This window comes from Miniopterus schreibersii, assembly GCF_964146895.1.
Source record: "Miniopterus schreibersii genome assembly, chromosome: 9".
Lineage (NCBI taxonomy): Eukaryota > Metazoa > Chordata > Mammalia > Chiroptera > Miniopteridae > Miniopterus > Miniopterus schreibersii.
In genome coordinates, this window is record NC_138118.1 from 59,102,213 (window position 1) to 59,127,251 (window position 25,039).

Here is a 25,039-nt window from a genome sequence, read left to right on the forward strand (position 1 = left end):
TGCTGGCTGCAGAGATGGAGAAACAAAAGCATCAGTACAGCTAAGAATTACATTCACAGTGAGCTTCCAGAAATATGCTGACTTCACAAACTGAGAACAATGTACTGAAACTTTCAGTTTATAATTAGCTATTTTGGGGAGGGTAGGGGTAAATTTCCCCTTAAAACCAGCTGAAGCAATAGATACCTTGATGAGCCTCAATGAGAAACATTAAGTGACTGGCTGAGACTTCACACACACAAATCTCATAGACCTTGCTCTTTTACTTCCTGTCCCCATCAAAAACATACCACATTGAGTAATCTTGAATACCCAACAAGCTTCAATTAAGCTTGCAATGATTCATTTACATGCAGAGTTTATTCTTTTAAATCATAAGACATGGGAAATTCCTGCAAAGAATTAATAATGGGCTTATTTTTTCAGTTTGTCTCTCCTAAGAAAAATCAATTGGTTAACATTCCCAATATATCACATTAGTTACTGTTATGGGTATATGCTGCTGGCTCTAGGGATGGTGTATTAACAGTATGAAAACCTAGAATAACAATGAATGTAGACAGCCTGGCGCAACAAGCAGTGGAAGAGTGGGATCGTATTCTTTCTGTATTTATAGCTCCCCCAAATTAAGGAATGTAACATAAATAGGGGAGAAGTCTATCTCACATGATCCCCAAATTTCTCCAGAGCAGTTGGTTCTCAACTTTTTTGCTCCCAGTGAAATTTGCAGATTACTTCCTTGGGTCACAGTCCCTTTGATATACCCAAATTTAAAGACTGCTGCATTAAAAAACAAAACAAAAACAAAAACCTCTTGCAGGTTATAAGCAATTCTGAGACCACTACCTTTAGGTATGCCTTTCTACTTCCACTCAGGAAAGCAAACTGAACTGCAAGAAATAATGACATTTTAATTATTCAAAAATTTAAGAACTATTTCAGATGGACTTACAGTTCAAAAAGGCAGGCCCATCACAAACATTTGCCCCAGTCCTTCTCAGATAGTGCTGAAGTAAAAGAAATAAACCCATAAGCACAGAAGGCTATCACCAAAAAAATGAGTTTAGTGATTTTTCTGGATGATCAAAAATAAATAGAAGCAAGTTGATGGGGGAAATTGATGGAGCAAGTCACCAAAGTAACAGTGGTCTCAAAAGTGGAGAACATATAATCCAGGAGATACATTAAGAAAATTCCTTTTATTTACAGGCATCTTTTAATCTCTTCATTTCAGAATCATTATTTTTGTGCATTTTAATATATATCTGTATATGTATTACCTCTTTTATGTTAGTGAATATCAGTGGCATACTCAAATATTTTAATGGATGGGAAGTCAATGCCCTAGAACAAGCTATGAAGAACTGGAGGAAGCAGGAGCTGGATTGGGTCAGCAGGTGCAGTGGAGAATGGTAGAGAGGAAAGCAACCCAAGCAGGGGAGTAAGCTGAAGGTCTGCACCAGTTAACATCTCCACTGTCATCCCCATACCTAGGACCTTTCTTGTGATGGCATTTAGGGGTTCCTCTACATCCTGATAACTGGTTTTACCATTCAAGTAAAGCCTGATAAAGGACGCTCTCACCCCAAGACTCCCTACTCCAAATAAGCCTCCCAGAAATTTTACTCACTAATGAGCTCTAGCAGGGGGGAAAAAGTCATATTTAACAGCCATACCAGCTAGTCAGTTTTTATAAAAACTAATGGACATATAAGGCAGTAAGAGGGCAAGAGTTCAGACTTACCTACGTGCTATAAACAACTCGGAACTGGACAAATATATGAAACAACTGTTCTCAGACACTGGACTGTAGGTAGTATAGGACTGTGATCCCTGAGAGAAGGAAAGCAAATATGGAAATAAATTGCCAGGGGGCTTTCTGCACTTTCCAGGCCACAGGCACATGAAGAAAGGTCCCTGCGAGGTCTATAGTTGCACTGAGTTGAGCAGGTAGAGTTGAGAAGTCAAGGAAGTTGAGGTAACTAAAATCTGTGCAACACAGTACTGAAGAAAGAGCTACCCAGAAAAAGTGTTTCAGGTATCACATGGGGTCTGTTGAGTCCTTACCTGAATATCAACTTACACATGTGGAGCTGCACAAGGCCAGGCAAAGGACTACTTCTGAGGAAAGAACAATTACCAGGAAGTTGTAAACGGAATGATTCCTAGAGCTCACACAGGGCAAGAGATCTTCCTAGTTCCCAGCAGCCAAAGAAGAGAGACCATAAAAGATAAATGCCTTAGTAGTGGGCCTAATCTAGCCCTACAGTGAAACCTATACTACACTCCTTCCCATAAAAAAAATAAATTAAAAAAAAAAAGCCTTGGAATGATCAAAATTACCCACAAGTAACTTCACTGCCCATCAGAACAAAGTCCAACATCTTTAAAGAAATAGAAAAAAATCTAGCCGTCAACAATGCAACATTCACAATGTTTGGCGTCCAATAAAAGTATCAGACATGAAGATATACAGAAAAATGTAGCCCATAACCAGGAGAAAAATCAGCCAATAGAAACAGACCCAGAAATAACAAAGATTATGGAAGAGCAAAGACATTAGAACAACTATTATAAATAGTATTAATATGCTCAAAGACTTAAAGGAAAACATGAACATAATGAGGGGGGAAATGAGAAATATTAAAAATGAATCAAATGAAACATGTACCAAGACAGATTATATGGACCAAAACAGGACTTGTGAAATTTTAAAAGGACGAAAATCAAATAGAGTTATTCTCAGATAACAACAGAATTTAATTAGACAGAAAGTTATTTGAAAACTCCTGTACATGTTTTGGAAATTTAAAAACACAAATCTAAATAACTCATGGGTCAATGAAGAAATCACCAAAATAAGGTTAAAATGTTTTGAATCCAATAAAAATGGAACCACAATATATCAAAATTTATGGGAAGCAAATAAAGCAACATAAATGCTTTATATTAGAAGAGAAGAAAATTCCAGAAATGAGTTAAGCTTCTATTTTAAGCTAAAAATGTAAACACAAAGTAAGTACGAAAAGGAAATAAAAGTAAAAGTAAATATCAATGGAATAGACAGTAAAAAAATGATAGAGGAAATAAATGAAATAAAAAACTGGTTTACCATCAATAAGACTGACAAATTTGTTACCTGTATTGTCAAGAAAAACAAAGGCAGAACATACAAATTACCAAAGGAGACATTACTACAGATTCCACAGACATTAAAAAAGATAAGAGGATAAAGATAAAAAATTTATACTAATATACTAAAAACCTAGATGAAACATATAAATTCCTTGAAAAACACAAATTACAAAAAGTGATTCAATCTATATAGCTTATGTCCCTTAAGGAAATACAATTTATCAATTCATTTATGAGGTCAACATTACCCCAAAGTCAACACCTGAGTCATTATGAAAAAAGGAAATTACAGAACAATACCCTCATAAACATAAATGAAAAAATTCTTAGCAAAACTTGCAAAAACAATTTTGAAAAACAACAAAGTTGGATAACTTACACTACCTGATTTCAAGCAGTACAATAAATCTATAGCAATCGAAATATCATGGCATTGGCAAAAGAACAGATATATAAACCAATGGAACAGAAGAGAGTCCAGAAATAGGGCCAAATTTATATGGTCAATTGGTTTTTGGCAAAGGTGCCAAGGAAATGAAGAAAGCATAGTCTTTTCAACAAATGAGGCTAGAACAGCTGGATATCCATATAGGAAAAAAGTGAACTTTGACTCTTACCTCAAGCCACACGCCAAGATTTAACTTGAATGTATCAAGGACTTAATATAAAAGCAAAAACTATAAAATTCTAGAATAAAACAGAAAAAGAATCTATGTATAAGCAAAGATTTCGTAGGTAGAATACAAAAAAACGAAAGCACATACCATCAAAGAAGAAAAAGGTAAATACGATTTTAGAAAAATTAAAATCTTCTCTTTGAGAGACACTTAATAAAAAGGCAATTATTTGCAATACATATTATACCTGACAAAAGACTGTTCCAAATGTATAAATAACCCTTACAAATGCAATAGGATAACTCAGTTTTTAAATACTTAACTTCCCCAAAGAAGGAAAGAGAATGGCCAATAAGCAAATGAAAAGATGTTCCACATTAGTCATTAAATGCAAATTAAAACCACAGTGTGATATCAGGTCACGCCTAGAATACAATGGTTAAAATTTAAAAGGCTGACAATACCCGAAGTGTTGAGTAGGATGTAAATCAAATGAAACCTTTGTACACTGCTGGTGGAGATATGAAATGGTAAGACTAGTTTGGAAAAGACTGGCAGTTTCTTGAAAAATTAAACACACATCTGCCACATTAGCCAACAAACTACTTCTAGGTATTTACTCAAATGAAATGCAAGCATGTCATATCAGCACGAAGACTTGTACATGAATGAATGTTCAAAGCAGTTTTATTCATAATAACTCCAAACTGGAAGAAACACAAATAACATCAACATATGGATAAACTTATTGTAGCAAATCCACATAATGGCAAAGAATGAACTACTGAAACCGTCAACATGAATAAATCTCAAAAACATTATCTGTGAAAGCCAGATACAAAAGAACACAATACAGTTTAACCCTGTGTAGAACTCTAGAAAGGACAAATATCTATGACGACAAAAAGATTAGTGGTTGCCAAGGGTCCAGGTTAAGGGGAGGATATTGACTGCAAAGAGGCCTCAGGGAACTTTTAGGGTAAGAGAAGTGTTTTAGTTAGATCTCGATTGTGATGGTGGTTATATGGGTGTATAAATTTGTCAGAACTCATTGGAAAAAACACACTCTTAAAATGGATGTCTTTTACAGCATATAAATTATATCTCAATAAACTTGATTTTTAAAAAATGTTTGTATTGCTTAGAGAGGAAGGGAGAGGGATAGATAGATAGAAACATCGATGAGGGAGAAACATCATCAATCAGCTGCCTCCTGCACACCCCCTTCTGGGGATCGAGCCTGCCACCCAGGCATGTGCAGTTACCAGGAATCCACCTGTGACCCCTTGGTTCCTGGGTCAACGCCCTACCACTGAGACACACCAGCCAGGCTAAACTTGATTTTTTTTTAAAAAGCAAACGATACGTAAAACATCACCAGGCATTTAAGGAATCTAGCAACAAGAAAAACAAAATAGTTAAAAACTAAACACTGACTAAAACAGAGATAATGTGGAGAACTTCATAAAAAATTTAGAGCAATTCAAGGATATATTACACCCATGTAACCAGGATAGGATGCTTTAAAAAACAAACAAGGGGACAAAACAAAAAGAGGATGTTTTGAGGTTAAAATAACTGTCAAAACAATAAATTTAACAGATGTTTGGAAAGTAATATAAAAGATTTCTTTAGCATGCATATAGAGAAAAACAAAACCAAAGAAAATAGAATCGTTAGAAAACAGAGGGAAAAAAGGTAAGAAGACACACAGAGGTCCAATCTGTGAGACTGAACTTTGAGACGGAGAGGTCCCAACTGAAAGATGGAATATCTGACTAACATGAGAACCTCAGAAAGAAAGAATAGAGGAAAAAGCTATTTTTAAAAATAAAACAAATCTGCACAGAGAAAGATCCCAAGGAATGCCCAGCAAATGGAATTTTCAAAAGCATCACACCTAGACACATATTTCTGAAGAACATAACAGCTCCCAGACAAAAAAGTCACGAAAAATTAATTAGGAAATCATATCGGCAGATGATTTCTCAATGGCACACTCAATAGAGAGAACAGCTTTAGATTTTGTGGGAAATTTTTTCATCCTGAACTTCTAAAAACTGTCAAAACATAATCAAATGTGAAGGGCAATAAAGATGTTTCCAAGTAAGTGAGGATTCAGAAAGTTTCTCTCTCATACACAATTTCTTAGGATGTTGCTCACAAATGTACACTAGCACGAGGGTGTGAAGCACTGAAAAGGAAGAGCCATGATGCAGGAATGAGTGGCTCCAATCCAGAGTTAGTCAAAAAAGCCCCAGGAAGACAACTGATCATCAGGTCAGTACATCAACAGGCCAGAGTAGACCAAAACTTCAGGAAATGGGACAAGTCAATAGATTGATGGTATGATGAAGGGTTTTGGGGGGAAGGGGGGGAGAGTTTAGGCTATGATAAAGGCAAACCATGCAAGAAAACAAAATACAAAGGCAATTATAGACTCCAGAAAAAACAAAACTACAAGAAAGCCACAGTCAGAGTAAGAAGCATGCAAAATACAGTATAAATTTTTAAAAAGTGAGGCAGGATAAGAAAACAGAATACAGATGTCTGTATTTAAGAAAGAAGGCTTCCTATGGCCTCATAGAATTGTAACACCGGACCTGCAACTGTGCTTGTAGAACAGAGGCAAATGCTTAAGAACTTTAGCAAAGTAGCTGATGGAAGTTATGTTGTTAAAGGGAGTAGAGATGGAAAAAAGATTAGGGGAATAAAATATTCTCTTCTTACTAAACAGAGAATCAAGAGATCTGCCAGGAGTGAAAGAACAAAAACATGACATTTAAATATAAAATTGTATTTATATTATGTTACATTTAAAATTATTATATGAAATAAAAATACCCCTATGTAACAAAAGTTGAAGATGAATAGGAAGTAGTATTGATGAGCTAAATCCCCATCTTTCAGAGTAGGATGTCAATAGATTATCTGAGGTTTAAATATCAAGAAAGAGAGCATAGCATATTATCTGGACTTGTGGAGGGAACAACCAGAAGCACCAAAAACCAGTTAAAAGATGTTGCGTCCGAGTACTGGAAATAGGAATAGCTGGGGCAGGAGCCTTGCTTTTTTTTTTTTTTTTTTAATCATAAACCTCTCTGTACTAATCACTAAATACTGTCATGATTCCAAAAAAAAAAAAGGAACAAATTCTTTTAACACTCTTTCCAGTAAGAGATACTGTACATCCCCTCCCCTGAATCTCTGTACTTACTTGTAAGCAACCAAATGTGGGCAGAAGTAACATTACCTGCTCCTGGGGACACTGCCTGGCTTTTGGAGCCATAAGCCAGCATGTAAGTCCAACTACTTCGCAGCCTTGATGCTGAGAGGAAGCCCTGGCCACATGGAGAGGCAAGAAATAGGTACTTTGGTCCACAGCCCCAGCTCAGGTTCCAGCCTTCATCAACCAGCCCACATGAAACCAGGTCTTTATAGTGAAGACATCTCAAAATGAATCAAACCCTCAGCTGCTGGGTCATTTCCAGCTGAAGCCTCAGACATCACAGGGAGAGAGATACTATTCTCACTGTGCTTTGTCTGAATTCCCCACCCAAAGAATCCTTGAGCATAAGAAAATGATAGTCTTAAGCCCCTAAATTTTGGAACAATATACTACACAGCAACATTAACCCATTCCCTTCCCCTTTCCCCTTTGCCCATTCCCCATTCCATTCCTCCCTTTTCCCCTTCTGTCTTTTCCTTTCTTTCCTTCTTTATTATTATTGTTCTTTATAACTGGTCATGACTAAGAACCATCAGACCCCTTAGATGATCACAATCAACCAATCTAAGCAGAGAATGAAGGTGCCTGGAATGGTAGCACAGAATTGGGGCAAGGTTCATAATGGGACTGGCCACTTGGGCTACACGACTTCTAAAGACAAATGTAGCTCTTTATGCAGGCTTTACACCTTGTGTTGAATTCTTTAGGACAGCAATTTTTAACCTGTGTGCCGCAATAATTTTTAAAACACGCAATACCTGACTAGTCAGGGGGCACTGACTTCTTTCCCCTTAGACTGTCAAATAAAAAATGACAACGGCCAACACGATAGCCTTCCCGTGTGAATGAATAAAAATTATACCTATTTTTTGGTCAAATGGGCAAAAAATGTATTTTTGGTGTGCCGCAGAATTTTAGTAACTAGTTTATGTGCCATGAGATGAAAAAGGTTGAAAATCATCGCTTTAGGAAACGTATGTCAGTCAATGCTCCTCTCCTTACAGAATTTCACAACCCAGAGAATCTGAAACCATGTCTTAAAATTTCCACCAAAATATCAAAATCAGTTCTGCTACGAATGATACGACCATCTAAATACCGTTTGTTTAAAATTATACTCGAAATTTAATGAAACATCAGCGGAAGACTTAGCTTAGAAGGGATATATCTTAGTGTCCAATCTACTTGCTAAGCATTAAAGTATTAAATGATTCCTAATTTCTGTCAGAATCCAATTTACTATGATATTAGAGACAATATAATCAAATAAATGCAATAGTAAAAAGTGAATAAAAAAATAACGTATCAGCTAAATTTTGGTGTTAGTTTATATTTTTACTGTCAATAAAATTACTGTAAAAGAGTAATCTTTAGTCACAGTTTGTTCACTCAGTCACTCAACAGACATTTATTGAACTATGTGTCAGGCACTGTTCTAGATTTTAAGGATAAAGCAGTGAACAAAACAGACAAAAATTCCTGCCCTCGTGGAGTCTATGTTCTAAATGGAAGCCTACATTCTATGTTAATTCATGCATTACCTTCAACAAATATTTGAGTGGTAGGCAAAATGGACAATGTAAAGACGTGTTAAAATAAAGGCCCCAAGAACAAGAAATCAGACAACTATATTATTTTATTATTATAGAATTAAAAGAATTGCACTGGTTGAGGACTTTCTAAATATGCCAGAATTTTCATCTACTTTCATACCACCAGCGTTCAGATTTTGACATTTAAGAGACTTCAGATATACAGGGTGGGGCATAAGTAGATGTACAATTGTTCATATGGAAAATACAATAATAAGTAATAATACAAGATAGATTCTGTGTTTGTTGTACTTAAACAGCTGTAAACCTACTTTTGCCCCACCCTGTACATAAGTGATCCCTGTTCTGCCACCGTGTTTTATCTTTACCATATTGCATTTCTCACCTCTACCTCAACTTAGCTCATCTTCTGCCACTTTTTCCCCTCTTTTTAATGAGTGTGTGGTCCCTTCAGATCACAAAATACATCCCCAGACCACTCTCTATTTGACTAATGATGGACTCACCTCTTAATTTTATCAATTAAACGGGGGGGCGGAGGGGAGGGGGCTATACTCTTTTTCAAAAACAAAGTCGCTACTCCTGACTCATCTCAAAAGTCCTGTTTTTCTAAGATTAGGAATTGGTACCAATGAGTCAACCATGCTCTTACATAGTTCTCTTCGAAATCAACCCCATCACTGTGCGTCAGCCAACATTTAAGGGGTAGACAGTAATGACTCTGAAACAGCTTTTTTCTCTTCACAAAACTAACTGGTTTAGTGGAGAACCCAACTGGCATCAACAACCTGAAGTTCTAGTCTAATGAATAATAGTTAACTAAATAACTACAGATTAAATCCCACGGGCTTAAAAGAATTTGTAATGACTAGCAGGATATCACAACTTTTCTTCTGTGTCTTAATGTGTGAAACAACGATATTTCAAAAAGGGGATTCTTTATCAGTTCTTTGAGGGCACCCCCATATTTTAATCCACTTCATTCACGATTAGCTCTGAGAGTCTGTCCTAGCCCAATCTCTAAATCTGTCTCTTGGTTTCTTGTGGTACAAGAAAACATCCCATTTTTACCCAAGGCTATTTAATAACTTCTTTAAGTGATTCTACAGGGTTGGAATGCAGACGACATCATCTCAATCTCCCACTCAGATAATTTCTTGGTTTCTACTAATAAATTTTAAAATGTACTGGTCAGAGCCAGTAAACTAAAGTTTGAAAGTCTGCCCTCAAAATGCAAAGATGTTGGTTGTTTTTCCTGTTCTGTTGCAGAATAGGGGTTAAGTGTTAATGTTCCCAACTTTGTACTTTGTATCTTCTATAAATAAAGCATTTTAGGAAAAGCACATGTTTTATACTAACCATTAGGAATACCTAACACAGAAATTATGACATTACTTAGCAATAAAAGGAAGCAAAGGAAAAAGATACAGTAGCCCCCACCCTTATCCATAGGGGATAGAGTCCAAGACTCTCATTGGATGTCTGAAGCCATGGATATAGAACCCCATCTATACTGTATCTTTTGTTATATATTCATAAGTATGCTAAAGTTTAACTTATAAATTAGGCACAGCAAGAGATTAACAACAATAAAACAGAACAATTACAATACACTATAAATAAAAATTAGGTGAAGATGGTCTCTTTCTCTCTCAAAATCTCTTATTGCATTACACTCACCCTTCATCCCCCAGTGATGATGTAAGATGATAAAATGCCTGCTCGATGAGATGAAGTGACGTAAATGACGTAGCAACCTCAGCATACGAATTTTTTTCCCCTTAAGTTGTGAGTGTTCACCTTTTCACTTAAAGGAAGCATTTTATAGTTTCTCTTTAGCACGTCTGAATTGCCAGCATCACTACTCTTGTGCTCTGGGCCATTAGTAAGTAAAATAAAGGTGACTTGGACACAAGCACTGCGATACCCTGACCAGTAGATCTGAAAACCAGGATGGCTACTAAGCGACTAAAGGGTGGGGCGACACGGACAGAGGGGTGATCACATCCCTGGTGGGACAGCGGGAGATTTCATCACGCTCCTCAGAACTGCACAGGATTGAAAAGTTGTGACTTGGTTTATTCTTGGAATTTTCCATTTAATATTTTCAGACAGTCGCTGACTGTGGATAACTGAAACCACAAAAGACAAAACTTTGGATAAGGGGGGGGGACTACTGTATCTCACTACAGATCAGTGGCCCTGAAAGAAAACTGCTTCCTTTCTGTGGACAGAAGTTCTTGGGGACTTCAATACAGAATACATGGAATAAAATTTCAAAAGTCACACAGTAACCATGGCATAAGGAGAGCCTCACAAAATGAACAAGCAGGAATTCCAACATGTGACATAAAAAGGAATAAATCTGTTTGAGAGTTTGAAATTTAAAAAGAGAAAGAGAAAAAACAAGCAAAGAATTCAACTCCTCTTTGAGGTAATCTGAATAGTAAAATACAAGAAAAAATCATGAGGCTCCCACCCATTCCGACAATGTTCTCAGGAGCACTGTGTGCTCAGGCCCTCCCACAACAAATTTATTAATGAATAGCATACAGACTGGGTAAACGCGACACCAACTACCAATACCCAGATTAAAGACTGTATTTTACTATAATTAATTTAAGTCCAACACACATCTTTTCAGAAACACCTAGCTCCATCATACTTTAACACTGTGTGGGCGAGGAGCACATCCTGTCAGCAATATAGATACCTGTGTGCATTCCAGTTTTCTCCACAAAATTATAAACTACTTGAGGAGAGGAATTCCTGTTGTTACTAACACCTTATATTTGTATAATACTTGATCTTTATATACATAATTTCATTTGATCATAGCAATTCTCTGAGGTCAAAGGAGTAGTAATAATTCCTATTATAGGGAAACAGCAATTAAGACACATAAAGGAATTTACTTTAGTCATTCAGCTAATAGGTAGAGGAGTCAGGATGGAATCAAAGTATCTTGACTCCTTTACAAACATATATAAGGAACTTCACAGCTTCAACAACAATCAGCTTTTTTCATCTATACCCCATTTTGAGACAAACTCTAGACCTAATACCATTTTTTTTTGGTAAGCATTTTAAGATATAGGTACTTTCTGTGATCCTTGTCAGTCACCTTTAATAAAATTTTGAATATAGCAGATAATCAATAAATACTTTTGAATATTATAGATCTCAAATGTGATTTCAGACATTGTTACCCAACTCTGAATAAATAAATAAATTAAATAAATAAACAATTCTGAATTCCTAGACGGCACCTACTCACTCATTCATTCACAAATACTGACTGTGGGCTACAAGATGCCAGCCACCATGTTAAGTGCTTGGGGGCAAGACACAAAAAAAAAACCCAGACAAGAAAAACCTAAAGGAATTCACCACCACGCCAGTATTACAAGAAATGTTAAAGGGACTTCTTGAAGAAAAAGAAGAAAAATAAAAAATTATAATAAAATGGCAATAACTGCATACCTATAATAATTACTTTAAATGTAAATGAACTAAAGGCTCCAATCAAGACACAGGGTGGCCAAAGGATAAGAAAATAAGACCCACATATATGTGTCTACAAGAGACTCACTTCAGATCGAAAGACACACACAGACTGAAAGTAAAGGGATGGAAAAAGATGTTTCATGCAAATGGAAACAAAAATAAAAAAGCTGGGGTAGCAATACTTATATCAGACAAAATTGACTTTAAAACAAAGACTATATCACGAGACAAAGAAGGACCCAACAATTCCACTTCTGGGTATTTATCCAAAGAAACTCAAGACATTAATTCAAAAAGACATATGTATCCTTATGTTCACTGCAACGTGATTTACAATAGCCAAGACATGGAAGCAACCTAAGTGTCCATCAATAGATGAGTGGATAAAGAAGAGTGGTACGTATGCACAATGGAATATGACTCAGCCGTACAAAAGAATGAAATCTTGCCATCTGCAACCACACAGATGGACCTAGAGGGCACTAATTATGCTAAGAGAAAGAAGTCAGACAGAGAAAGACAAATACCACATGATTTCACTTATATGTGGGATCTAAAAAAGCAAACAAATGAAACAGAAACAAACTCAGAGATATACAAAGAACATTTTAATGGTGGCCAAATAGAAGGGAGATTGGGGGGTGTGTGTGAAAAAGGGGACGGGATTAAGATGTGCAAATTGCCAGTTATAAAAACAGTCACGGGGATGTAAAGTACAGCGTAGGGAATATAGTCAATAATATTGTAATTACTACATATGGTGTCAGATGGATTGTAATAACTATGTATGGTGTCAGATAGGTACTAGACTTATTGGAGTGCTCACTTCGTAAGCTATATAAGTGTCTAATCACTATGTTGTACACCTGAAACTACCATAATATTGTATGTCAACTGTAATTGAAAAATAAAAAAATTTTAAAAACACAAGAAAACAGATCCTTCTTTTGACACCTTACATTGAACTGTCTGGGTGTGCACTGTGTGCACATACACACATGTACACACACACACACATACACATCCTACTACATGTGGCTTGAGACACTAGGATTAGTTTAGGCTGGAATACTTCTGAACTAAACCTACCAGTTTTTCAAGGTGGAATCCAAATTATCTGTATACAAATTATGAAAAGAAGTAGAAGACAAAGTTTTAATGGAATTCAGTATCTTGATATTCTTTTAGAAATTATTAGGAAAAGTTTTACTTAATTCTGTTCCTCCTCCTGAGAGTTTTTCCAGTATAGAAAGCCAACAATATTAAAATTAGTGGGGGGAAAAATAAAAGAATTCAAGCAATTGATTAAAATGTATTCCTTACATTCTTACATTTTAAAGGGTTCAAATCATTTTCAACTTTTACTGAACGTGCGCCTGTTCCCTAATGTTAATGTCTTCCTTACAGTATATGGAATTAAGTGCAAGACTGTACAGTTCCTTAACTATGGGAATGACTTAAATTTAAAACTTTCTTTAATATAAACTATATTGGAGTAAAACAAAATGAAAGTTCCTCTTTTCAGTATTCTTTATTTTTCCCAGGAACCAAGCAAGTACAATCCAATATACAGATCCACTTTCCCTCTTATTTGACACTCCTTAGTATTAACATTCATGGGACGGAAACACTCCATATGGTTTCCTCCTTAATAACCGGACCTCTTTTCCATTATTCATTCGTTCTTATTTTCATTTTCTTTCCACTGGATGTAGAATGTAAATGGCTATGACCACAAGACACATCCTGTCTCCAGGGCTTACAATTGGGGTATGGAAGGGTAGAGGATCAGAAGAGGGTGGTTAGGGGGAAGATTAACATTTTATCTTATATAATAGACATAATAATGTAAAGGGGCAGACATAGACCAAGTGCCATAAAGGAGGTCCAAAGTTTTCAGGGTTCAAAGGAAGCAGAAGTTTTATCAAATGGAGGTATTAAGGAGTATACCACCAAAAAAAAGAAAAAGAAAAAGGTGGCATCAGAGCTTGGCTCTGAAGGATGGGTAGCATTTTAACATGTGGAAGCAGTGGTACAGGGAGGAGCACTGCACGCACACATTCTGAGATCAGCCCCAATTAAAGTCACGGAGGCAGATGGCAAGGAGCACATTCAGGGCAAACAGAGTAGACTGTTTGCCTGTAGGATACATGCAGCAAATGCACACAAAGAACACAAGAAAATCCTATCAGAGGAAGGCAGTACTGAAGACAAAAAACTGACAGTCACAGGAAAAGTTTAAAACATCAATAAATATTTGAAGGCTCTTACTAAACAGTCTTGGTGTGCAGATGCGTTACAGTTAACGCCCAATGATCTCCCAGTGTTTAGCCTGTGATACTTGCTAATGCAATAGGCAACTCCAGAAGAACAAAAAGTTCTCATTGGAGGGGTTTATCATTTAACTTATTTTACTTCGTGCATTCAGGAAACATATCCCGGGTAACTAGTAGTTACGAACACTGTGTTATTTATGAATATAAAAGATATAATCCTTGTCCTCACGTCAGGAAACAGAATCATTAAACTGAAAATACTTTTACATCCCAAGAGAGTGTTTTCAGATATGCAGCGACCATTGGTCATCCCGTCCTGCTGACACTGCATGTAAACCTGTGTTTGAACCTTAGCTATCCTCAATTTGTACCTACAATGTATGTAAATGTGGAATAAAATAGTTGACTAAAATAAGACAACCCTGTTATGCATTTACAAAACAATTACTATACAGACCAAAGAGGGTTGGACTAAGTTAAATCTAAGACCCCTTCCAATTCCAAAATTCTTATACTGTGATTCTAATTCTATTGAACTAAAATCCTTTAGGAAGGCCAGATAATAAGAATCAATAATTAAAATGGCTACATAAATGACAAACCCAGTAGTTGCCCAAATTTAGGTAAATTTCTAAATGTTTAATAATTATCCTATCCTAAATGGACTTCCAGGCTACTACTGCACACTCACAAAGATTACTGTCACATGCCTTAAGGTGCCTTTACTTCACCTCTCAGTGAAGAGCAGCTACATGTGCAGCTGGCAAAACAAAATCAAGTATGGCAGCCAGCTGGTGATATTCAAAACAACTGCCCAGAGAGTCTTATAAAACTCCTCCCTCTGATGCTGACCTGCCTGCCCCAGCAGACTTGGCATCTATAGATCGTCACTCAAATAGTGACCTTTATGTAGGCATGCTTGTTACCAACCACCGAAGCCCATTTTCAGTGCTGCCTCCTGGCCCTTCGAGAAAGCCCAATTCTACCTTCTCCTATCACCAATCCTCCTGCACCCAGATTTCGTCGCCGCTATGATCTACCACACCAGGAAGCTCGCAATTATTTTCCTTCCTGAGAAGACAGAAAAGCTCATCTGACCGTCACGAGAAATAGCAATAATAGTGCAATTAGTTCCAGAAGCATGGGTAACATATTTGTTTATATGTCTGGAGGTTGTTATGCTGCCTAATTTTCAAGTATTATGGTGTTTATTTCATTAAATGAGTAGGAGATGCCAGGGCCATATTATGCAATAGTTCAATCATCAGACAAGTACTAAGCATTTAGATTTTTCCTATTGTTCTTTGTCTAAAAGGAACTCAATGTTATTACTTATTTACATTATTCACTTATTATTTAACTATAGCTATTTAAATTATCATAGTCATTACCAAATTCTTTTTTAAAATATTTATTGATTTTTTTTAGAGAGAGAGAGAAAGAAAACACTGATTTGTTGCTCCACTTATTTATGCATTCATTGGTTGATTCTTGTATGTGCGGACTGGGGATTAGGCCCACAACCTTGGCATATCGGGATGACACTCTAACCAACTGAGCTACCCGGCCAGGGCCTACCCAAATTCTTTAAAAGAAGAATTTAATGGATAATCATCATACTTTTTACAGATCTACTTTAATAGGGCATACTGTAGAATTCAAGAATTTCCTGAATTGGTGTGTCATTTATTCCTGGCAAATCATCACCTTTGTCTACATATAGTTCACTTTTTCCAAACTAGAAATGTACTCATTTGATTTAACTTCTTCCATCAAACACAATTAAAAAGAATTTTTTAAAAAATTGCTACTCAGCTTTAGGGACAAGTCAACAACTTCAACATGGCATGATAGATACGTTGCTTGACCTCTGGGCTTTAGTTTCTCTATAACATAAAAGGGCTGAAAGACTTCCAGAGTGTCTTCCAACCTTAATATCCATGAGTTTTACAATGACATAGTACAAGTACTGGATGTCTCATTCTTTAAGAAAACGCACACATTCCTAGGGAATCATTAATAGAGGCACATTGTTTTTTAAAGATAATTTACTTTTAATAAGGAGTCTCTTTTCATAGATATTCATTTACCCATGTCTTAAACATAGGAAAATTTACCACCAGGCATTCAAGTTTATACAAGTTTCCCTCTTATATGCCATTTTCTTCTTGATAGAGAAATTCTAATAATTCTATGGTGATAATAGTTACGTAAAAAGAACACAAGTACAATGTCAACAATTCAGCATTACCAAGTTGTTCTGCAGGAACAAGGCATGGGCAGAATATCATTGTGAAAATGTTTATTTACTAAATAACCTTGATAAATTGGAAACTCTTCAAGGCACTCTTAGAGAATGAGGGACCGAACATACTTTTAACATACTGAAACTTAAAAAAGGGATTCAACCCCTGCTTTTCCTTTCACTGAATAAGCCCCAATAAGTGTGTTACCCACAAAATAACACTTTTATTCAGAAGGATTCCCAGAGGACTCAGCTTTTGCTGCATCAAATAATATGCCATGTTTCTTCTACCCTGTTAGGTTTTCCTAGAGAATATCACATTTTTAATGCTCTTTTTATGATACGTATTACTGAGACCTTTAAAAAGAAAAAGTTGGAAAACTCTCCTTGAATTATAACCATTAAGCTGTGTGGATTTTTCTGTTGGCTTTATTATTTATTTATTTTTAACAAGAGGAAATAATCAAATTTAAAACATACATATGTATGGAAACCCCACATACATGAGAGAGTCAGAGACCCACATGCAAGAGAGGTTCCTCTGTTGGCTCTTTTAAAAGCACTGATTACCTATGCTAATATAATAATTGAACAGAATTAGACTCTCAAGTTTATTCACTGAAATGCCATGAGTTTTACTTTCTGGAACCATTACTTGAATTTGAATTACTTTTACTGCTACTCTAACAAATTTGATCCGTAAGGACAACACTGGTAGCACTTCCCAGGATCTCTGTAATGACACAATACTATCGTGTATCAGGGTTATGGTGACCATCTTACTCCTTCAAACACAGGGAAAATTACTCGAGGAGAAGAGCCAGGTGTGATTTACCCCAGGATCTTTCCCATCACTGAGCCCCATGGTTTTTAAACAGTAGGTTCTTCCTAAGTCCTTGTTGAACAAATAGAGTTCAAATGTTCATCATATATATACATATTAGTTATGTGTCAATGTCTTCTTATATACATCTATCTGTATGTCTCTCAGGTAAAATTTAATCTTCAAAAAGCATTTGATTCTGATTAGTGTTTTGGTTATCTTACCTATTCAATCAGCAAACTCCTGGTAACCAAATTATCACAAAAAGTAGTTGCTCTATAAAACTGGTTATGTTAAATATAGCAAAGCAAGCCAATGGAAATAAAGATATGTGAATTTTTAAAAAGCAAAAAGAACTTATCCCATTACCAGGTTAAGTTCTAAAAGTGTAGACTTTTTCTGACTTGTTCACTGCTGTATCCCCAGCTTCTAGCAGTGTCTGGCACATAAGATATATTATTTTACCTGCCTGTATATATTTAGTTCAGAATGTAAAACAGAATTCATTTGCGGAGTGCAGGAGCTCCAATATAGGTTCATAATGAAGTCTGATTCTGGCTAAGGCTCTAGGATTTGGGATTACCAACTCTAAAGTAAGAATAAATTTACATCCCAGGCACTGATCAAGCCTGCGATACATCACATGCAGGTGAGCAAGAGTTTCAAGTCATTATCCCTGTGCATGCAGGCAGTACCAGTGCCAGTGCCAGCAATAACAAGTCAGCTTTTCTGGCAAATCCATCAAAATTAAACCTTCAACTTTTGAAAAAAACTAGTATGTTCATTATGGTCCTTCAAGCTTAGAGGCTTAACTATCTGTAGGAAGCGCCTATAATTATGATCAATTACTTATGACTTGAAGGCACTTATAAAGGCATCTGCCCTTTTAAAAAACCTTTAAAGAACCAGGCAACAATCCTGTGGGGCAACAATAAATCACAGGTTTGGGGGCTCAACTGTGACAACTCTACCTTGGAAGGAAAAGAACTCCTGTCACCTCTCCTTGATTTCCTGACCCTGCATGAACACATATCAGCAACCTCTAATGTCCACAACCCTAGTCTAGCCAAGCAAGTCATGGGGGCCAGTGATTGCCCCAAGGCAGAGACGGAAGAGAAGAAACCGGAAGGAAACAAACTGGAATGGAGATCTGTATCTTGTGAGGATGACATCATTGATAATTTTCTCAAGTGTCACTGAATTTCATGGCATTCGACCAATCGGCTTTTCTGAAAAACTACAGGCTCATTATATTTAAGTAGCCTCTTGGTTTCAGAGCCCATAATGTCTGGGTTTGAGTATGATTTTTTTCTATAGTATAAGCCAGGGGAACTGATGATGCCTTATTGGGGACCTTGCTCCAGGCAAGGGCCCCACTAATCTGCCTGCACACAAATAATACTTGGGCATTTGAAACACTTCTAAATTGACAAAGCTCTCTCATATATACTATCTCAGTTTCTCCTCACAACTTGTAAGAGGTAGGTGTCATCATCAAAACTTAACATGGAAGGATAATTTTAGAAAATGACCCATGTCTTCAATTTGTAAGTATAGCTTCCTGAAAGTTCTCAGTACAGAATCTAAGTCATGGGTCAGTTAGAAATCTCTGAAGACACACCAACCTCAGGGGGAAAAATCAAGAGATTAAGAAAGATTAGCCAAAATCGACTGGAACAATGGCAGAAAACAACCCTCCTCTGATACAAGAATAAACTGTGCTTTGTAAAAAATAGTGTTACAGAAGGGTGCCTAATACCTCTACATTGCAAGGACAGCATCTTATTTATATACACAATGACCATCCTTGGTTAGACACTCCATAGGTAACAGACAAAATAAACAAGAATTTTGGTCCTAAAATTCTGGTGGTGAAATTCATCCTTTGGGAAACACCTAGGTGATTCCTCTAAGAAGATAACTAAGTTACAGGGGACAAAATGTACCCTCCCCTTTCCCTTCAATATCCCAAAAGGGTTTTTGAACAAAGAAAACACACAGACAAAAGGGAACCTATTGCTTTTATGTATGATCCCATCTTCCTAAAACACTATTCTCCTAGTCTCATTATCTTCTGTCCCTCTCAGCATTACCGGTTAAAGTGGAGGTATAATAGGGTCTTTATCTTTATAGCCATTTACTACCTTATTTACGCATTTATGATTCTTTGCTGCCTTCTAGCCTGAGTCTAACTGTGTCCGGAACAAAGTGCCACACAAATCATGGGGCCTGGGATAAGAGAAGACAAGTTAAAACCTCCCAGGACGATTCTGTAGACTCCTGGGCTCCCTGAGTCTGTAGAAAGCTTGGTATTTCAAAGGTCAGTCTTGGGTCTCTCCACTTTGATGACTAATGTTAAATTGTTTGACTTGTTACAAAAATATTTAGCTGTCCTTATTTACATATTTCATCCACAGCGCACACAGTAGGCACATATTTGTTGAACAGAATCCCAAGATGGATGAAAAGACAGGAAGAACCCAAGACCTTTTTCCAACACATTATCTTAAGAGTTGAGAAAGGTAAAATACACCCTAATTAATAGAAGTTTCTGTGCATTCCTTTCTGACTTAAAACTATGCTTCTGTTTAGAAAATAAAAGGAGAACACACCACACAATGTCAACCACACAATGGGGAAATTTAGGATCACTAAGAAAACACCATTATCCCAAGTCATACACACTTGACTATTGGTTACCACACAGGAGAGGCTTCAAGAACTGCTGTCTTCCCATCACGGCACAACCCTCCAGAAAAAGCAAAGGCAGAGTTTAGATTTAGAATCTAAAGATTCCATATCTTGAACTCATATCTACCCCTTTGGAGAAGTAGTCCACAGACTACGCTGGCCCACCAACATAAAATAATACAGACAGGCAATATTTTTGGAATGGGTATTTTAAATGACACTGCTGGAAAATGGTAAAGCACTTTAGTCCTTACACCATCAGGAATCCTGCTTATCATTATCTCTTTAATATAGAGAAACTGTGGGTGTGATTGGCAAAAATATTTTCTGCATTTTTTTAACCTTATTTATACCAGTCAAGTTCTCTTCCTTCTAATTATCACTGCGTCCTGCCACCTCTCGCTTATACCCAGTCTCTCAAAAATTCCCCAATGGCCAGGGGGGCTGGCAGGGCGTGTCGCAGGTTGGCCAGTTCTGTGCCTAAGAGGCACCCAACTTCCTGGACCCCCTCTCAGGGCCGGCAGGACGAGAAACCTGCGCAGGTCCCATTTTCTGATTAGTCTTTCTTCTTACAGTCTGGCAAGGTCACCGGCTCTGGCTTGTGGCTCTGTCGACAAAACTTTCCCTCACTCTGTAAGGTCAACAGGTCGCGCCATGCCTCCCCAGCCGCCCTCCTCCCCGGCACTTCACCGCGCCAGTGGATCCCCCGGCCCCGCATTTCTCGTGCGCGCGGCCCCGACGGCGCCGGCAAGGTTCCCCGGCTCACCTGACGACGTTGGGGTGCTCGAAGGTCTCCAGGTGCCTCAGCACCGCCACCTCGCGGATGGTGGAGAGCGGCATGCCCTCTTCGCCCGTCTGCACCCGCACGCGCTTCAGCGCCACGAAACGGCCTCCGTTCTTCAGGTCGCGGGCCTTGAACACCTTCCCATAGGCCCCCTCCCCGATCTCCGCCACGCACTCGTACTGCTGGTCCGCACGGCTCAGGCCGTCCTTCTCCATGCCGCCTGGACGCCGCGCGGCGCGGTGCCGCTGGAGCGGGCTGGGAGCGCGCTCGGCTCGTCCGCACCCGCCGCTCGCCTCCTCCAGGACTCCCTGGCCCGCTCCCTCGTGCCCCGGAGCTGGGTCTAGCTCTCCCTCACCCCCGCCGACTACCGCGCTCCGGCTCTCGCGGTCGCCGCGGCTGGATGGAGCGACCTCCCCGCGGGCGGGCGCAACCCTGGTGCCGCTGTGAAACTCCGCCTGCTGAGTCGCAGAGGAGCCAGGCGATCCCTCCTCTTCCCTCCCCGAAGTGCAGTCCTCAGCCGATTACATAGTCTCTGCCGGAGCGCGTCTCAGTCCACGGGCATTCCACCTAAAAGACGAGATGGGAGGACAAGAAGAAAGTGCAATCAGACATCCCAGGAGCCTTCCTTGGGGTTCCGGCACACTCCCCTCCTCCTCCTTCTCGAAGCCCCAGCCGCTACCCTCCGCGCGCTCCTGCTTTCTCCCTGGCCGATTAATCCTTCCTGGGTCCTCTGAGAAAAGCGAAGTTAACTTTTCTTTCCCTGTGGGGCTGGAACCGTCTTCGCGCGGAAAGGTTGCAGGGGCCCCTCGGGGATGAACGCGCGGCGCGGCGCGGCGCGGGACGCAGTGGAACGGGAGGGGGCGTGCCGAGCAGCCCAGAGTGTGCCGGGAGCGCGGGGGAGGGGAGGCGCCGGGCACGTCAATGTCACGGCTTAATATTTATCCCCATATCACTGCGTTGCGTTGCTATCCTCCGGGCCTCCCCCGGCCCGGACGCGCAGGGAGAGGGGCTCCCGGGTGCCGTGGGACGTTCAGGGGTCGCGCACGAGCTGCTGCTGAGGGACTGTGAGTCCACCCGTGTGGGGCCGCAGTGTGTGGGTGGGGGCTCCCAGGACCTTGTAACCCGATGCTTGGGAGTGTGCGAGAAGGGGTGGTCAGACATCTGCTCGAAAATTGCTTCCTTTCTACTTTCAGTTTTTCTGCGAGGAGACATTTAAAAACGACTTGCATCACAAATGGTCTTTTGGGGGGTAAAGGAGCCAGGGTTAGAAACGGCATTCTTCTTCCTTCACCGACGCGGAGGACCTCCCTGGTGGAAACCCATCAGGTCTGGAGAGCCGGAGTTCCCGCTACTCGGGGGTGGGTGGGTGGGTGGGTGGACGGTGGGTGGGGTGCTGGATTGAGGGAGTCGCCCACGGGACCCTAAGTGTGGGAGAGTGGGTGTTCGCCACATTTTAGCTCCTCTCTTTAAAGAATAACTTCAGGAGTAAGGTGACAACTGTGACCACCTTGAAATTTCCAACCGATTTCAACCTGAGTGAAACTCAATTTCCCCTGAAAAAGGTTGGTGGTGGGGGGGGAGGGGGTAAATGCTGAGCCTCCGGGGGTGAGAAAGAAGAGGCTCCACTCTCGCGGCCAGGACTCGCGAACCCTTCCTCACTCCCAGGATCATCTCCGATGTAGGTAGCAGACAGGTTTCCATTCCCCTTTCGGCTTAAGGCCTGGTGCCTTCTGCAGCCAGTTGCCCCCCGGATCCCTCCGCACGGCAAAGTGCGGGATGGTGCATGGGGGGGGGGTGTCACCCTCCCTCCCCATTCATTTTGCAATCCAGTCACCAGGAAACCTCCAACCCACGGCTACCGCCGCCTCGGCAGGATGTTCGCCACGCCGGCCGCGTGTCCGGAATTCCCGTGCCACCTCGGAATTACCTGCCCCGCACCGTTGGCCTGCCTGCCTTCTTCCAGGAATTAAAGAAACAAATGGCGCGACCCCCACAGCGTACGGACTGAGGGGACCGCGGCGAAGATGGAGCCTCTCACACTCACTCCATTCAAAACTCTCCTTAAAGGGAGTAGGCGAATCCTGGGGGAGCCGAGGAACAAGCCCCCGGAGCCCGCCCGGGGATCTGAGCCAGGCCGAGGGCCACACAGGTAGCGGAGAAGCCGCCGCCGGCAGCGTAGCCCGCCCTCCCGCGTCTCCCCCCCACACCCCATCCCCGCCCCTCCAGCCGGAGGCTCCGCTGCGGAGGAAGCGTCCGGACGTCCCACCCCCGCAGGGAACTGCGCCCGCCGCCCCCGCCGGGCCCCGCACCACCCGCCCCAGCTGCCCCCACCCCCCCATCCCCGGACCGTCGGCTCCGGCGGGGAGAAGCGGGAGCAGCAGTGCCTTCCCCACCCCCCCCTCCACTTTTTTTTGTTGTTGTTGTTGCTTTCCCACGCTGGCTGAATGTGACTTGACCCCATTTCAAAAAGTTTGACATAGTGCTTCAACATTTCCGCATTCCTCCGCGACTACAAAGGCTGCAGCCGCCTCCTTCTGCTTTCTGTCTCTGCTCTCTGTCTTCACACTCAATGAAATCCTTCATGTGCCTCTCTCGAAGCCTGCCAAGCACCGCAAGGGTCGCCACCAGCGCAGCGACAAGAGGCCGCACCAGGGACCACGGCTCCCGCGTGCGCGCACACACAGATGCGCCCACGTGCACACTGACCGGCGCGCTGCGGGGCCGGCGCTGCTCACCGCGGGCTGTGCGTTTGAACTCCGATACTTTGAAATTCTAAAAGTAAACTGGGAAACTAAAGCAAACGTGAGTCCTTGCGGGGCTCCAAGCCCGGGCGCTGGCAGTCTGCATACGCTCCTCCAAGTGTGCATAACACGCCCGCAGGGGTTGCCAGCCAGAAGCCTGCGTTAACATTCACCGCGTGGTGGGAAGGTGGAGCCCACACCCACACCCACACCCACACCTCGGCGAGCTGGAGAGGGAGCTCGCACGGGGAAATCAATATGGGGACGGAAACACATTCTCCCGCACGGAGTCCCCAGAGGCAGGGCATTTTCAACCCCAAATGTGGATTATTGCATGGCTCCCAGTGGAGTCTGAATTCCGCTTGTAGAAGCTGGATAAGGAGTGTTTGTGTGTGTGTGTTTTTGCGCACGGCTATGTGGAAGCAGGCACAGGATCTCAGTGTGGGGGGTGTCCCTAGTGTGTGACGTCCTCTTCTAGCCAGACTAGGAGAGACTCCTTTAGGTCCCCCAAACTGGCCCCCTTAACTACCCCGCCTCGGTTCATAAGGGGTTAACCAAAGTGAATTTCCAGGACATACCCCCACCCCAACAGTCACCCCCACCCACACCCTCGCTTCCGACCCTAGCCAAGCCCCCAAATCTCCCCCGGGGACCCCTCCCCCCACTACGCCGCCCACCCACCCGAGCGCCCAGATCCTCACCTGCGGGACCTGGCCGCATCCGGCCTCCCGAGGGGGCTGCGCGTGTCAGCCGGCCCTCCGCACGTGTCGGCGGCGGCGCGGAGCAGGTAACCGGGCTCGGAGGAAGGAGTCACTGGCGCTCTCCGCGGCTAGGGGGTGGGCACAGAGGCGGAGGGAGGAGGGACGGCGGAGGGCGCCGCCCGCGCGGCTCGCTGGGGCGGACGGGGGCCGTGGGGCTCCGGCCGGGGCTCGGGGCCCGAGCCGGGGAGGCGGCAGGGAGGGGGACGGGGGCGGAGGCCGGGAGGCCACCTCCGCCCGAGACCCACCGGGCGGCGGCGGGGCGGGGGGCTCGCGGCTCGGTGGCAGCAAGTGTGCAAATTAAAGCCTTCCGGAGGAGAGGAGGCGGCGGGACCCGGCTGCGCCGCAGCCTCCCGGCGCCCCAGCTCGCGGCTCCGAGTGGGGGGCGAGCCGGAGGGGGGGGGGGGGTAAATGAAAATTTCCGGCTTTCACGGCAACTGGAGTGGGAGAATCTTGCGACAAAAGTGAGAAGCGTGAGAGGGAGAGAGGGATGTGTCGTCGCGAGTCGGCGGAGTTTCCAAACCCAGGGGCGCCCGGAGTTGGGGTTTTGACAGAGTGAGGCGGGGGTCACAGCAGCTCGAGATGTAGGCGGATGGGAAAAACGCGAAACAAGCGACACTCATGATGAGGGGCCGGGGGGGCTGGTAAACACGTACACTTTCCAAGAAACTGAAAAATCA

The 25,039-nt window shown here is 41.6% G+C and overlaps 1 protein-coding gene and 1 long non-coding RNA gene across 2 annotated transcripts in view; one reads left to right on the forward strand and one right to left on the reverse strand.

The window, feature by feature from the left end:
• CDK6 (cyclin dependent kinase 6) overlaps positions 1 to 24,416 on the reverse strand; it is a 202,160-nt gene extending 177,744 nt beyond the window's left edge. The window contains exons 1-2 of the mRNA XM_081147862.1: positions 24,303 to 24,416; positions 20,843 to 21,427 (exon numbers count right to left, since the gene is read on the reverse strand). Of these exons, the coding sequence (XP_081003988.1) occupies positions 20,843 to 21,075 (233 nt within the window). The 5' untranslated portion in view covers positions 21,076 to 21,427; positions 24,303 to 24,416. The remainder of the gene's footprint in view (positions 1 to 20,842; positions 21,428 to 24,302) is intronic.
• On the forward strand, positions 21,835 to 23,035 carry LOC308561652. The gene is made up of 3 exons (XR_013999534.1): positions 21,835 to 21,924; positions 22,054 to 22,186; positions 22,691 to 23,035. It is a non-coding gene; the product is annotated as an uncharacterized lncRNA (long non-coding RNA).
• Positions 24,417 to 25,039: the final 623 nt, after the last annotated feature.